We start from the raw sequence: 14922 nt of genomic DNA on the forward strand, positions 1-14922 counted from the left end.
GATACAGATAGTCCAGTATCCTACAAGTGGCTAGGTTTGCCACAGGTTACACCTTTGCACGAACACCTCTGACCGTTACCTTCAGGAACTTCGACTGGAATCGAAGTGCGTTCGACAATTCGAACGCACTGTCAGACTGGGCAATTTGCACGAACGGTCGCGTTCGTGCATTCGAATGGGACTTAGACAATTTTCTGTGTGGAATTGACCGACCGCACAGCCCAAATCTATGGAACTCTTTTTGGCATGAAAATGTGCTTGCGGTCGGTCAAATAAGATTTTCTCTTAACTTTTTAACCCCTGAACCGATTGCCCTGATTTTTGAGTATGTGTTTATTTCCAGCATGCTGATTATGAAAATGTATGTTTTATGTGAATGGCATTGTAACGGACCGTTTCGCTCACAAGGGGATAGAAACCGTTTAGGCGATAATCCCCTTCCAGATAGACCAGCAGCTACTGCAATCACCAATCTCCCGAACTGCAGACTACACGAATTCACCAACTCCCGAACAAGAGACACACGAACACTGGAAGCAGCCGAACAGGAAAAGCCATACGAACAGCTTACACTCCTGGCAATCGGCATACAATCAAAAGAATTAGACGACACTTCACTTTGAGGGTTAAGCAGGAACTCATTTACTGGGGCTACCTGCCCAGCTTTTATGCAGGTTTCCCACCTGGTGGACACTCCCCTAGGGGACCAGATGGGAAACTGGAAAACATATAGGACACGAACCAATCACAGACATACACCTTTAAACAATCCCACAATGCATCACAATCCCTCCTCCCTGGCCTGGAGATAATTGGAGAAGTAATCCAATTATTTCCAAGGACAGAGGCAAAACTCCATTACCCACATGGCAGACAAAAGGACAGTAAAAGACACAAAATTACCCACTGACACATTTAGTACACAAAACACATACATGCAACATATGCCCAGATAGCTTAGATCTGAGCGCACATTATTACCGAATGGCGCTCAGATCACATACATATAGTTCAGTCGCCATGGAGCCAAAGTCTTTCACATAGTCTTTCGTTGCACGAATAGGCTCCATGGCATGGCTATCTGGGGTGAGGCTGTTCATACGGTCAAACTACCGAATGAACAGCCAGTCGGTTCCACTACCGAATGCCGAGGTAAGGAGGCTGGCGGCTCAGCAGTGTTCGCGCAATAAAGTGTCCGTTTTCAGTTCTACAGTTTGAGCGCTGAACACCACTGGCCGTTCAGGAGTTAAAATGGCCACTGCCACGTGTTCGGCAAACGAACAAAGGCCACCCAGCATTCATCAATTAAGCTGCGGTTAACCGCAGCTTCTGGGCGGTCTATTGACGGCACACTCCAGCTCCTAGGTGGTCCCTCGTACGGTAGTTTGTTCGGTAGCTGGAATCTACCGAACACCCCGGCAGAAAGGCACAAACAAGCCTTTCTGCAGGGAAAATAAAAGCTTTAACCTGCAGGGCCATAGTCCAATAGGGAGCAGGCGAGCAACCAGGCTCCTCCAGTGCACAGTGGCGAGGTTGGTTTCGCCACAGGCATGTATATTTTAGAAGTTATTAATATTTTGTAAAAACTGTATTCCTCTGCCTGTGATAATTATATTACCCATTGTGTTCAGTAATCATATCACAGGCAGAGGGGAGGATTTTGTGTGGGAGTGTCTGTGTGTATTGTACGGATTGATTGGTTGTTCTGTAAAACCCTGTGGGCAGCACTATGTTTGTGGATTGGGAATAAAAGAGGCTGTATGTGCCAGTACAGTCAGATTCTGCTTGACCCTCAAAACGAAGTGTCGTCTCGTTATTGGGGGGATTTGGATTGTATGCCGATTGCCAGGAGTGTAAGCTGATTGTTTGCTTTTCCTGTTCGGCTGTTTCCCGGGTTCGTGTGTTTCGTGTTCGGGAGTTGGAGGATTCGTGTAGTTTGCAGTTCGGGAGATTGGTGCTTACGGTAGCTGCCTGTTCATTGGAAAGGGGAATATCGCCTAAACGGTTTTTAACCTCTTGTGTCCAAAACGGTCCGTTACAATTGCTGGCAAGCGACGGGATCATTTCCACAGCCCAGAAGGACAGCTACAAGACAACACCAGTTCCTGGATTACAAATTGAGGGCTACGCTAGTACCCGTACAGCGAGCCTATCTACAAAAGAAGCAACTTCAGCAGAGCAAGCATGGCGCCCAACTACACTCAGGAGGCGTTTGACAGAGCGGTTAATGCGGTGCTGTCGCTCTATGGACCCAACCCCTCGGAGAAAACCGTGCAGTTCGTGAGGAAGGGAGTGGGAGAGTACTTGCCGTTGGAATCAGAGCGGGCAAGGGGGTGGGCCGTCCGTCAACCCCAGCAGCAGAGTGTGTTACAGGGAGCTGAAGGTGCCGACCTTCCTCCCCAGCGGCAGTGTGTGTTACAGGGAGACAAAGGTGTCGTCCTTCCTCCCCAGCGGCCGAGTGAGTTACAGGGAGCTGAAGGTGGCGTCCTTCCTCCCCAGCGGCAGTGTGAGTTCCAGGGAGCTGAAGGTGCTGTCCTTCCTCCCCAGCGGCAAAGTGTCCTGCGGGGGAGCAGAGACCGTCGGTCTCGCACCCCTGCAGCAGGACAAAATATTGAAAGGGGAGACAGTCGGTCCCTCCCTCCACCAGCAGAGAGAGTGTCAGGGAGAGGAACCTGCTACCCCCTCTCCCCAGCGCCTGAAAGTGTTCCAGGGAAAGGAGTCGGTGACCACCTCTCCCCAGCGGCAGCTTAGTTCACAAAGGGGAGACCCTATTCTCCCAGAGGGGGCAGATGAGGCAGTTGGTCTCGCCCCACAGCAGCAGGCAGTCGGTCTCGCCCCACAGCAGCAGGACAATACAGTCGGTCCCCCCCCTCCACCAGCAGAGAGAGAGTCAGGGAGAGGCGCTTGTCACCCCCTCTCCCCAGTGACAGAAAGTGGGTAAGGGGGAGGAACTTAATACCCCCTCTCCCCAGCGGCAGCCTAGCCCACCAAGGGGAGATAAGCCCCACACCAGTGCAGATGGGACCGTGGTCTCTGCATATGCCTCACAGGGGCTAGGGATGGTCGGTCCTGTCCCCCGGCAACAGGGATGTTCATCCAAAGGGGAGGCAGCCTGTCTTTCCCTCCAGCAGCAGTACCAGGTCCAGAGTGCGGAGCCTACTACGCCATTCCCTCAACTGGGCTCCAACCAGGCTACTCCCATGGTAGCGCTGGCAGCAGGGCAGAGTACCGCTGGTCTCTGCCCACTCAGCAACCCACTGATCCGGAGCACTAATACCCCCCAGAGCCGAGATGGAGCTCCTGGACATGGACAAACGACCCACTACCCAAGTAGTAACTCTTTATTGTGGGGGGGCTGTACGGCTGATTGTGTTCTGTGGGTGGGTTGCTGGACTAACCAGGGCACTGACCGACAGGAGGTCCGATACCCTGTTAGTCTGATTGTGCCTGGAGAGGACTGCTTGCCAGCCTCTTGCCATGTGATTATGGTCCCTGGGAGGTTTAGCCCTTGAAATAATGGATTTTTGTTGTGCTGCTGCTGGCCCTTTAACTCCCAGAGAAAGGATTTGTACTTTTAAATTGGCACTTTGAATGCCGTCAAAGTGCCGAAGTAGTCGAAGTGGCCGCCATTCGAAAATTGAACACGTGGCGGCGGCCATTTTAATTTAGTCGAACGTGGTCAGCAGTGCGTGCCCTTGAATCTATGGAACTAAAATCGGTTACACCTTTGCACGAACACCGCTGACCGTTACCTTCAGGAACTTCGACGCTTCGACTCGAATCGAAGTGCGTTCGACAATTCGAACGCACTGTTAGACTGGGCTATTTGCACGAACGGTCCCGTTCGTGCATTCGAATGTGACTTAGACAATTGTTAGACTTACTAGAAAACCTAGCTATTGGAGGCATGATCTGCTAATGTACACATATATATTACCACGGTATGCCACTGTGTATGTATGTGTGTGTGTGTGTGTGTGTGTGTGTATATATATATATATATATACACTTGTGTTAGGGGCACATAGCCGTATAAGGATTAAAGTTCCAGTATAAGCTTAGGATAGTATAAAGAGCAAGTCGGTTGTGGTGTGCCGGAACCGACGATACGGTAGGCCTGTAGATAAAGAGGGCCCACCAAGGGGTAAGAAAAAGAAAGGAAAAGAAGGAAAAGTGTTGAGAATGTGGAGTGGTTGGAGGGTCATTCAAACGCTGACCTCGAACGGTATGGAGCCAGGTAAGGCGTGTTCCTTAACCCCTTAAGGACACATGACATGTGTGACATGTCATGAGTCCCTTCTATTCCAGAAGTTTGGTCCTTACGGGGTTAAATAGGTAAGTAAAGTAATAAGCCCCTCCCACAATTACAGGCCATATGGCCATAATACATATATATATATATATACACATATTGTTTGGTTTGTTCCTTCCATGTGCATATGTGTACCATTTTCCAATTTGCCTTCATCTGTTTTTTTTTTTAAATAAAATAAAAACATGAGCACAACAAACTGAGAATTTTGGCAAAAGTGTTCTCTCGATTTCAAATGACTAACCTTTTCACAAACTGGGCAGCTCTAGCGTCCAATTGGTAATGTGAGTCTGCTACATGGTCTAGTGGAGGACTATGTAGCAGCCTTACAAACCATAACAGGAGAAATCTGAGCTGCTGCCCAGGAGGAGAAAAGGGATCTGGGCAGCTTGGTAAGCTTATACAGTAGTTGAAAGAAACAATCTGTCTGCTTAAAGCATGCTTGGATGCTTGTAGTCACCTCCTGGCTCAATTTGGAATGACAACATGTCTCTTAGACTTCCATTTGGAGGTTCTGTCAACATAAATCCTCAAACATCTGACCAAGTTCAGGGCTGACCAGTTGAAGGTTTCTCTGTATCTTCCTGAGCTGTGCATAAGGTAGGAAGAATTCTGTTCTTGTTCAAGATGTAACCTTGAGTCTTAATTCTGGAACTGTGCTTAGGATGACTATGTTAAGAGGACATATTGTAAGAGAGAGCAGAAGTTACGAAACTCTTCTACCTGAAGAGAGAAAGTTTCCAAAGGTTCAAATGAAGCTTACTTCAAAGCCATTAAAACTAACAAGTCCCATGGAGGAAAAACATACGTTATATGAAGTGAATTTTAAGTACTGCAGTCAAGAATCTGGCAATGTCTCTATCAAATACCCATTAAAAATTGGTGAGTGCAGATAAGGATGAAACCTACACCTTCAAGGTATTATATCCAGGCATGCTTGAAGAAAATCCAAAATAACCTTGATGCATGGGTTATGAACATTTATGCATTTAGATGTTCATAACCCTTGCTCTACCTCATCTACCTACTTTCAAGTACGAGAAATCTTTGTTACCTAACCTCTCCCTTTCAACCTTTTATGCCCACACATTTAGGGATAGAAGATTCTGACATGGAACATTGATGAAGAAGGGAAGGAACCTGTGGAAGTTCCCCTGGAGGTTCCATTCAGAGGCTTTGTAGAAGGGAAAACTATGGTCTGCAGGGCTAGAAGGGAGCTATTAAATTGATTGTCACTGATTCCTGACATAGTTTCCTTAGAAATGTGTCTTGAAGGGGAACTGGAGGAAAGGCAAAGTCCCATTTGCTGGATAGTGCATCCCTACTGCTGGCATGTGGGTTGAAACTCCTGGAGAAGTATCTCAGGACTTTGGGGTGGGCCCTGTTTGTTCACAATGTCTTGAAAGACCTTGTTTGATAGAGACCATTCTCCTGGATCTATTTTTACCCTGCTCAGGTAATCTGCCGCTGGGTTGTCTTAAACTGGGAACTGCTACTAGTCACTTGAGATTCTTTTGAACCCAAGACATGGTTCCTCCTTGGCGATTTATATAGGCAACAACTGTAGTATTGTGCACTCATACTTTCAACCATTGAAGACTGCTAGAAGCTCTAGGACGTTTGATGGGAAGTCTGTGGCTGAAGCTTTCCATTCTCATGGGCTATTTGATCCTTTTGATAAGCTCCTCATCCCCAGTGTCCATTGTTAGGATGATCCATGGAGCTTCTCCTAGTGGAAATCCCCTGTAAAAGTTCTTGTCAAGCAGTCCCCGCAGAAGGGAATGACCTATCTTGAGAGGAATCCTGATGAGCTTGAGAAGGTTGACAGATTCTAACTGTTTCAGGGGTTCCATGTCTTCAACCATCGGTCTGACAAGATGGGCCCACTGGAGGATGAGGCCTTTGCAGAAGAATTTCCTGAAACAGATCAAATCTGGCAACCTTCTCCAGCTCATCAGTACGCTCATGATGTTCTCTGTTGTTATTGTCACACTGGCCGACAATATTTTTTTACATTTTTTTTTACTAAAGATGCCTCCCTCTGTCCAGCGAAAGGTGTACTTTGCTTTGAGATGATTAGAAGAAATAGGTAATTCTCTGTGTAGGAAACAGCTGACTTCTGGAAGCATTGGTCTTCCAACCATATTTTGGAAGGGTTACTATGCAAAAATGTCCATGTAACAGGGGAGACTTTGTCGTCTGCAAGAATCAGTATGTCATCTAAATAATGGTATATTGCATGTTTTCTCTCAGTTTTGCAATTAGGATGAAAATTACTTTGGAGAATGTAAATGCCCTTCTTCCACAGCAAATATCAGGAACTTCTGATGTCTGACATAATTTTGATTCACAGAAATTTGTTCAGTCTGTGTAGGTCCAGAATAGGTCTCCAAAATGTGAATGCTTTTTTTAGTCAGTAACAGGTGAGAATAGAAACCAAAAGTTCCTTTTTTTTTAACCTTTACAATTACTTTCTCTGCTTGAAGGGTAGCTATAAAGTTTTTGAGAGCGTCTTTAAAAAAAATTTTTTTAAAAATTCTTTGTTCCCTGACCACTTTGTGATCTGAAAGCTGCGACTTGGAGGAGCATTGTTGAACTTTAGAATATATCCCCTTGACACAATGTTTAGAATCTATCTGTCTTGGAGAGATTCCTCCAAGACTTGATGGAATTGAAGCAGACTACTCCTCGAGGCTGGGAGATTATACCATCCAAAAGATCTGGAGCTCTTTGCTGGTGCTGATCCTCTAGACTTGTTACCTCTGAAAGATGAACGGCCTCTCTCCAAGGCTGGTATCTCCTATATTCTCTGCTGGGCCAGTAGGCTATGTTGTCTCAAAAGGAAGATCCCTCTGTAGATCTTCTATCCCTGAAGGCAAAAAATATTTCTTTCCATCTGCTGCTCTCTTGATACAATCATCCAATTGCTCACGAAAGTGCATTTCCCCTTGAAAGGGAATGGAACAAAAGCTGTATTTAGATGATGCATCTGCAGTCCATGATCTTAGCTAGAGAGCCCTTCTGGCGGATACTGAGAGGACTATATTCCTGGCTAGAGCCCTGACCATGTTGACAGAGGCTTCAGATGTAATGTCCACAGTCAGTTTAATAACCTGAAGATTATCCTTAAGTTCCTCTTCAATGTTCTCTATCCATAGCTTGAGAACACGAGACACAGAAGTAAGGGCTATAGCTGGATTAAGCATGGTGCCTGCTAAAACATAGGCTTTAGTCATATCCAGGTCCATTCAGTGGTCCATGGAGTCTCACAAAGAACCAGCATTAACAACTGGTAAAGTAGTATGTTAGCCAATCTTACTATAGCTGCGTCTACCATGGAGACAGAATCCCATGCTGCAGCATCTGAGGCATCAAAAGGGTATAAACGAGAAATGCTTTCTATAAGTCTTAGTCCATTCATCTCGGATGAGATCTGTAACTGTCTCAAGTTCAAGTTCAGGTATCTGCACATTCTGAAGATGAGGTGATCCACACTGGTCAGGTCTAGTGAGTCAGGAGAGGGCTGTACTTCTTCTTCTGAAGAAAAGGCCTCTTGAAGAGATTCCACTTCCATATCAGAATCAAAGGAACCGTGCTTGGACCAAGCAGGATATAGGTATCTGGTCTTTTGCGTCCTTTACTGGCCTCATTTTATACCCTGGGCTGGGACATCTTTTGATGAAGTCCATGATGTCAGGAGAAGGATTTGAAAGGCCAGCTGTTTCTTTCATGCAGGCTGCCCAGAGATACTTCCCTTTTGTAGCTTTGGAGTCGCACGCTTAACATAAATGCTCTCCCTTTTGAAACTCTAGATTTCTTCCCCATTGAGCTATAGAGAAAGGGAAATATGAGTATACTGCTCTCTTCTGTTTATAGACCTTCGTTAAAAAAGAGGAAGAGGATGTATAACTAAATGGCTTGCCTATTACTCTTAGATCTTGACCTTTTCTCAAAGATAGAGGAATCTAAATCTGTATTGGAGGTCCTGATGGATAAAAGTATATCCCATGAAGAACAAAGGCAAAAAACTAATTTTTTGAGGTGCATATCCCTTTAAATAGACTGTAGCTTTAAATACTTGCAAGATAGTTCATTCGCAAGAACCCATCTGTGACGGACCGCCTGGCACCCCGACCGGGTACCTCTGTCAATCGCTGCTTCCAGGTACTTGCGAACACCATAAGCACTGCACTGGAACACCATAACCACCGCAAACTCCACAAACCGCCGCAGCTTGATTGGGGTCTTGCTGTCTTCCACCCACCCTGGACCCAAGACCAGGATCCAGCTTCCAGTGGGTAGACATCTCCTAGTCCAGAGAGCGAAGCAGGCTGCTCTTATAAGAGCAAGTGTTGTGATCCAAGGGAGTATAGTGATTATAGCAATCCCCAGAGTGAATATAGCTCTCGAATCCCCCAAACATGAGCCTAGACTTCATGAAGGGTAAAACGAATCTCCGCTTAATTTGAGCCACAACTGGCCTTTTATGACAGTCCCCATGCAAGGGGCACGCCCCCCTGGACCTGAGAGTAAACCACAGTAAAAACAAATACACAATCACATTGGCTCTAAGGTCCAGGACACTCCCATACAAAATCAGATAAACCCTCCTGTGTGCCTGGGAGATAATTGGATCAGGAACTGTACTCATCTAATCCATTTATCTCCAAGCACAGAAAAAAACATAAATTTTACAAACCCTCCAAAATGCCTTAAAACACACAAACCCCCCACAAAAGTTACATCCCCTGATAGCCTTGTTCTGGGTGACCAACATATCCAAAAATTACCCAGATCAGTTCAGGAATTTCCTGGAAGTCTTATTTTTGACCGACCGTGCACATGCACCTATGCCCAAAACCGTTCCAGAGAATCAGGGCTAATGGTCGGTCTCTCTGTGTGGAGTACAAAAGTACATAACTCACATGAACAGAGCATTTTAAAGTGCATTGGGCAAGGTATGTTGCAGGGCCCATAGTCCTGAGGCAAGAGGCTGGCCAGCAGGCCCCTCCAAAAACACCTAAATATTGATTTCATATGTCTAATACTTTTGTCTCAAATATTTTGTTTCCATTATTCTCTATGGGCATTCCATTATGTCATTCCTTTTAGTAGATCTCCAGATTGGATGTAGTTTTGGTGGGACAGGAGTACCAAATGGGTATTGTTGGCAACAGGACAGGAGTACTGAGTAGGTATTGTGGGCAACATGACGGGAGTACTGAGTGGGTATTGTTGGTAACTGGATAGGAGTACTGAGTGGGTATTGTTGGTAACTGGATAGGAGTACTGAGTGGGCATTGTGTAAAAAAGGATGACGGCTGTATGAGAGATATATGTTCTAATAGCACGAGAAGGAATACTCTGTGCTCCAACAATGGGTGGTTTTGTCCTGTAATCCAGAGCTGCCGATATGAATGGACGGAGATTATGGGAATAGTGAATGTTAGATGTTGAAGTGATTAGACCTTGGGTACTTCTATCCACAGGACATGACCTTCGATTTGGGAGACCCTGCGTGCTGGGAATTCTTCCTGCAGGGAAGCTCCAAACCACAGCTGCTGATTCCTGACGCGGAGGATGAGGAGGATGGAAATGATGTGGTAAGCCCAAATCTCATCAACATGGTGTGTGTATAGACAGAAGGATGCTATGGCCGATCTGTGGCCACACTATGCCACGGCCGATCTGTGGCCACACTAGGCCAATCTGCCTATTGTCTACATTGATTGTGTACTGCTTTCCTGCAGGATCAAGATGGAAGTCCCATGCCAGAGATGCTGCCATCTTGGGTTTTGCCCATTGTGATAACCCCGAAAGGTTTGTTTTGTGCACTCTGTAGCATTTTCACACGTATTTTTATCTTTTTATTTTCTACGACATTTTCTCCATATTCTTCATTTATCTCTAATACTCTCTACACATTCAAAAAACGCATTATTACTTTATTTACTGCCCTATACCTTCATACACCTCCATATCCCTCTATATACTGCCCTATACCTTCATACACCTCCATATGCCTCTATATACCGGCCTATACCATCACACACCTCCATATCCCTCTATATACCGCCCTATACCGTCATACTCCTTCATATCCCTCTATATACCGCCCTATACCATTATACACCTCCATATCCCTCAATATACTGCCCTATACCATCACACACCTCCATATCCCTCTATATACCGCCCTATACCGTCATACTCCTTCATATCCCTCTATATACCGCCCTATACCATTATACACCTCCATATCCCTCAATATACTGCCCTATACCATCACACACCTCCATATCCCTCTATATACTACCCTATACAATCCTACACGTCGATATCGCTCTATATATCTCTATATACCGCCCTATTCCATCATACACCACCATATCCCTCTATATACCGCTTTATACTGTCCTACACCTCCATATTCCTCTATATACCTCCCTATACCATCATACACCTCCATATCCCTCTATATACCGCCCTATACCATCATAACCCTCTATATACTGCCCTATTCCATCATACACCACCATATCCCTCTATATACTGCCCTATTCCATCATACACCACCATATCCCTCTATATACCGCCCTATACCATCATACAGCTCCATATCCCTCTATATACCGCCCTATACCATCATACACATCCATATTCCTCTATATACTGCCCTATACCATCATACACCTCCATATCCCTCTATATACCGCCCTATACCATCATACACCTCCATATCCCTCTATATACCATCATACACCTCCATATCCCTCTATATACTGCCCTCTACCGTCATACTCCTCCATTTCCCTCTATATACCGCCCTCTACCGTCATACTCCTCCATTTCCCTCCATATACTGCCCTATACCTTCATACACCTCCATATCGTCTATATACCGCCCTATACCATCATACACCTCCTTATCCCTCTATATACTGCCCTATACCATCATACACCTCCTTATCCCTCTATATACCGCCCTATTCCATCATACACCTCCATATTCCTCTATATAACACCCTATACCATCATACACCTCTATATACCATCATACACCTCCATATCCCTCTATATACCATCATACACCTCCATATTACTCTATATACCATCATACACCTCCAAATACCTCTATATACCGCCCTACACCATCATACACCTCCATATCCCTCTATATGCTATCATACACCTCCATATCCCTCTATATACCGCCTTATACCACCATACACCTCCATATTCCTCTATATACTGCCCTATTCCATCATGCACCTCCATATCCCTCTATATACTGCCCTATACCATCATACACCTCCATATCCCTCTATATACCATCATACACCTCCATATCCCTCTATATACCGCCCTATACCATCATACACCTTCATATCCCTCTATATACTGCCCTATACCATCATACACCTCCATATTCCTCTACCCTCTATATACCGCCTCATGTAATATTGATGGATAATTAAATTGATCTCGGCACTTGGTATCATTATGAACTAACCGGGCTCTGCTTATTGTGTGTAGTTAATAAAGCCGGTTTCTGATGCTCCTTAATCTGCTGCTTTTCACCCAGAGTTTGAGACTCGCTGTCCCCAGGGTAAGAAAGTACTGCAATACAGGAAAGCAAAGCTTGAGAAGTGGGCCCCGTTCATGGAGAAGAATGGACAGGTTTCCCGTCTAACTCTTTATCTGGACACAAATTGTAAGTTTTGCAGGTGAGATGTCAACAAGGAGACCGATGCTATTGGCCTAGGTTTTATTGCTGCTCCTTCTCATAGGTTCTCAAGAGGTGGAGATCAAAGACTGGTTCGAACACAGACAGGACAAGTTGCACCTGAAGCACCATAACAAACAGACTGGGATCACCAGCGAATACTTCTCGCCCGGCCGTGCTGATGCTCTGAAAGGTATTACCCAATGCTGCTTTAGTTCTTCCCACGTAGGCTCACTGAACATTAAAATCCTTGACATTCCGTACAGTCTGACTGAGGAGACCTCTCCAGCCATTCCTGGCTTTCTGGTCAGTACTGTTAATGGCAGGAAAGAGCGATAAAGCAAACCACAACTGGCTTTTGCAACTTGGTATTTAAATGTATGTCTTGTCCTCACTGTGTGTGTCTCTCAGAGCATTCTTGTCTTCACTGTGTGTGTCTCAGAGCGTTCGTGTCCTCACTGTGTTTCTCTCAGAGCGTTCTTGTCCTCACTGTGTGTGTCTCTCAGAGTGTTCTTGTCCTCACTGTGTCTCTCAGAGCGTTCTTGTCCTCACTGTGTGTCTCTCAGAGCGTTCTTGTCCTCACTGTGTGTCTCTCAGAGCGTTCTTGTCCTCACTGTGTGTCTCTGTGTTCTTGTCCTCACTGTGTGTCTCTCAGAGCGTTCTTGTCCTCACTGTGTGTGTCTCTCAGAGCGTTCTTGTCCTCACTGTGTGTCTCTCAGAGCGTTCTTGTCCTCACTGTGTGTCTCTCAGAGCGTTCTTGTCCTCACTGTGTGTCTCTCAGAGCGTTCTTGTCCTCACTGTGTGTCTCTCAGAGCGTTCTTGTCCTCACTGTGTGTCTCTCAGAGCGTTCTTGTCCTCACTGTGTGTCTCTCAGAGCGTTCTTGTCCTCACTGTGTGTGTCTCTCAGAGCGTTCGTGTGATCACTGTGTGAGTCTCTCAGAGCGTTCTTGTCCTCACTGTGTGTGTCTCTCAGAGCGTTCTTTTCCTCACTGTGTGTGTCTCTCAGAGCGTTCTTGTCCTCACTGTGTGTGTCTCTCAGAGCGTTCTTGTCCTCACTGTTTGTGTCTCTCAGAGCGTTCTTGTCCTCACTGTGTGTGTCTCTCAGAGCGTTCGTGTCCTCACTGTGTGTGACTTTCAGAGCGTTCGTGTCCTCACTGTGTGTGTCTCTCAGAGCGTTCTTGTCCTCACTGTGTGTGTCTCTCAGAGCGTTCGTGTCCTCACTGTGTGTCTCTCAGAGCGTTCGTGTCCTCACTGTGTGTGTCTCTCAGAGCGTTCGTGTCCTCACTGTGTGTCTCTCTCAGAGCGTTCTTGTCCTCACTGTGTGTGTCTCTCAGAGCGTTCGTGTCCTCACTGTGTGTGTCTCTCAGAGCGTTCTTGTCCTCACTGTGTGTGTCTCTCAGAGCGTTCTTGTCCTCACTGTGTGTGTCTCTCAGAGCGTTCTTGTCCTCACTGTGTGTGTCTCTCAGAGCGTTCTTGTCCTCACTGTGTGTGTCTCTCAGAGCGTTCTTGTCCTCACTGTGTGTGTCTCTCAGAGCGTTCGTGTCCTCACTGTGTGTGTCTCTCAGAGCGTTCGTGTCCTCACTGTGTGTGTCTCTCAGAGCGTTCGTGTCCTCACTGTGTGTGTCTCTCAGAGCGTTCGTGTCCTCACTGTGTGTGTCTCTCAGAGCGTTCTTGTCCTCACTGTGTGTGTCTCTCAGAGCGTTCTTGTCCTCACTGTGTGTGTCTCTCAGAGCGTTCTTGTCCTCACTGTGTGTGTCTCTCAGAGCGTTCTTGTCCTCACTGTGTGTGTCTCTCAGAGCGTTCTTGTCCTCACTGTGTGTGTCTCTCAGAGCGTTTTTGTCCTCACTGTGTGTGTCTCTCAGAGCGTTCTTGTCCTCACTGTGTGTGTCTCTCAGAGCGTTCTTGTCCTCACTGTGTGTGTCTCTCAGAGCGTTCTTGTCCTCACTGTGTGTGTCTCTCAGAGCGTTCTTGTCCTCACTGTGTGTGTCTCTCAGAGCGTTCTTGTCCTCACTGTGTGTGTCTCTCAGAGCGTTCTTGTCCTCACTGTGTGTGTCTCTCAGAGCGTTCTTGTCCTCACTGTGTGTGTCTCTCAGAGCGTTCTTGAGGTCCTCACTGTGTGTGTCTCTCAGAGCGTTCTTGAGGTCCTCACTAACGAGTCATTGTTTGACTATAAGTATATGTAATGATTGGTGCTATGAAAGGCTTGTGATCCTAAACATTGTCTTTCTGATCCTTAATAAAGTCTAAAGATGAAAGGTGCCCAGACCTTCTTTTCTACATGGTTTGATAGGACCTCTGTTAAAATGTCCATATTAGTGCGCGATCTCTAGTATATCAGGCAGGACTGGCGCAGTTCCCAATGAGCAGGTTGTAACGGCCACCCTGAGTATCAGAGGGGTGTATGCCGTTAGAGATGTCATTTTCCCTTGAGAGGAGCTGTGCTGCAATATTCTCCAGATGTCTTCTCAGCTGAACCAGTAATTGGAGGTGTAATAGAGCTCTTACAAGAGCTAGTGATTAGCTGTGAAGCAGGTTCCCTACAAGCACGAGACAAGGCTACGTGGTGAGGGTTAAGCAGATCCGAAGCTTTAATGGGCCAGGCTGGCCTTTTATGAAACTTTGGACCTTGTTGGGCACTAGGAAATACAGTGAACCGCCAATAAACATAAAGTCACATAATGAAACCCTTCCATTCATTACACAAAATTCCTCCCCTCTGCTTAGGAGATAATTGAGTTAATTACTGTATCAACTCAACTATCTCCAAACGAAAGAATATTTTTTTTTACACATTTTCAGAAATCCAATAAAACATATATTTTCTGATAGTCCATAGTTAGAGGAACAACATATTAAAAAATCATACGAAACGGTTCAGGGGTTC

The 14922-nt window shown here is 45.9% G+C and overlaps 1 protein-coding gene across 2 annotated transcripts in view; it reads left to right on the top strand.

Moving 5' to 3' along the window:
- DRC7 (dynein regulatory complex subunit 7) overlaps window positions 1–14922 on the top strand; it is an 89051-nt gene that overhangs the window by 48746 nt on the left and 25383 nt on the right. For both annotated transcript variants that reach the window (XM_063437410.1, XM_063437409.1), the window contains exons 8-11: window positions 9802–9915; window positions 10063–10132; window positions 11898–12026; window positions 12103–12231. In XM_063437410.1, coding sequence (XP_063293480.1) covers window positions 9802–9915; window positions 10063–10132; window positions 11898–12026; window positions 12103–12231 — 442 coding nt within the window. The remainder of the gene's footprint in view (window positions 1–9801; window positions 9916–10062; window positions 10133–11897; window positions 12027–12102; window positions 12232–14922) is intronic.

The sequence above is a fragment of the Pelobates fuscus genome, chromosome 12 (genome assembly GCF_036172605.1).
Source record: "Pelobates fuscus isolate aPelFus1 chromosome 12, aPelFus1.pri, whole genome shotgun sequence".
NCBI classification, from domain to species: Eukaryota; Metazoa; Chordata; class Amphibia; order Anura; family Pelobatidae; genus Pelobates; species Pelobates fuscus.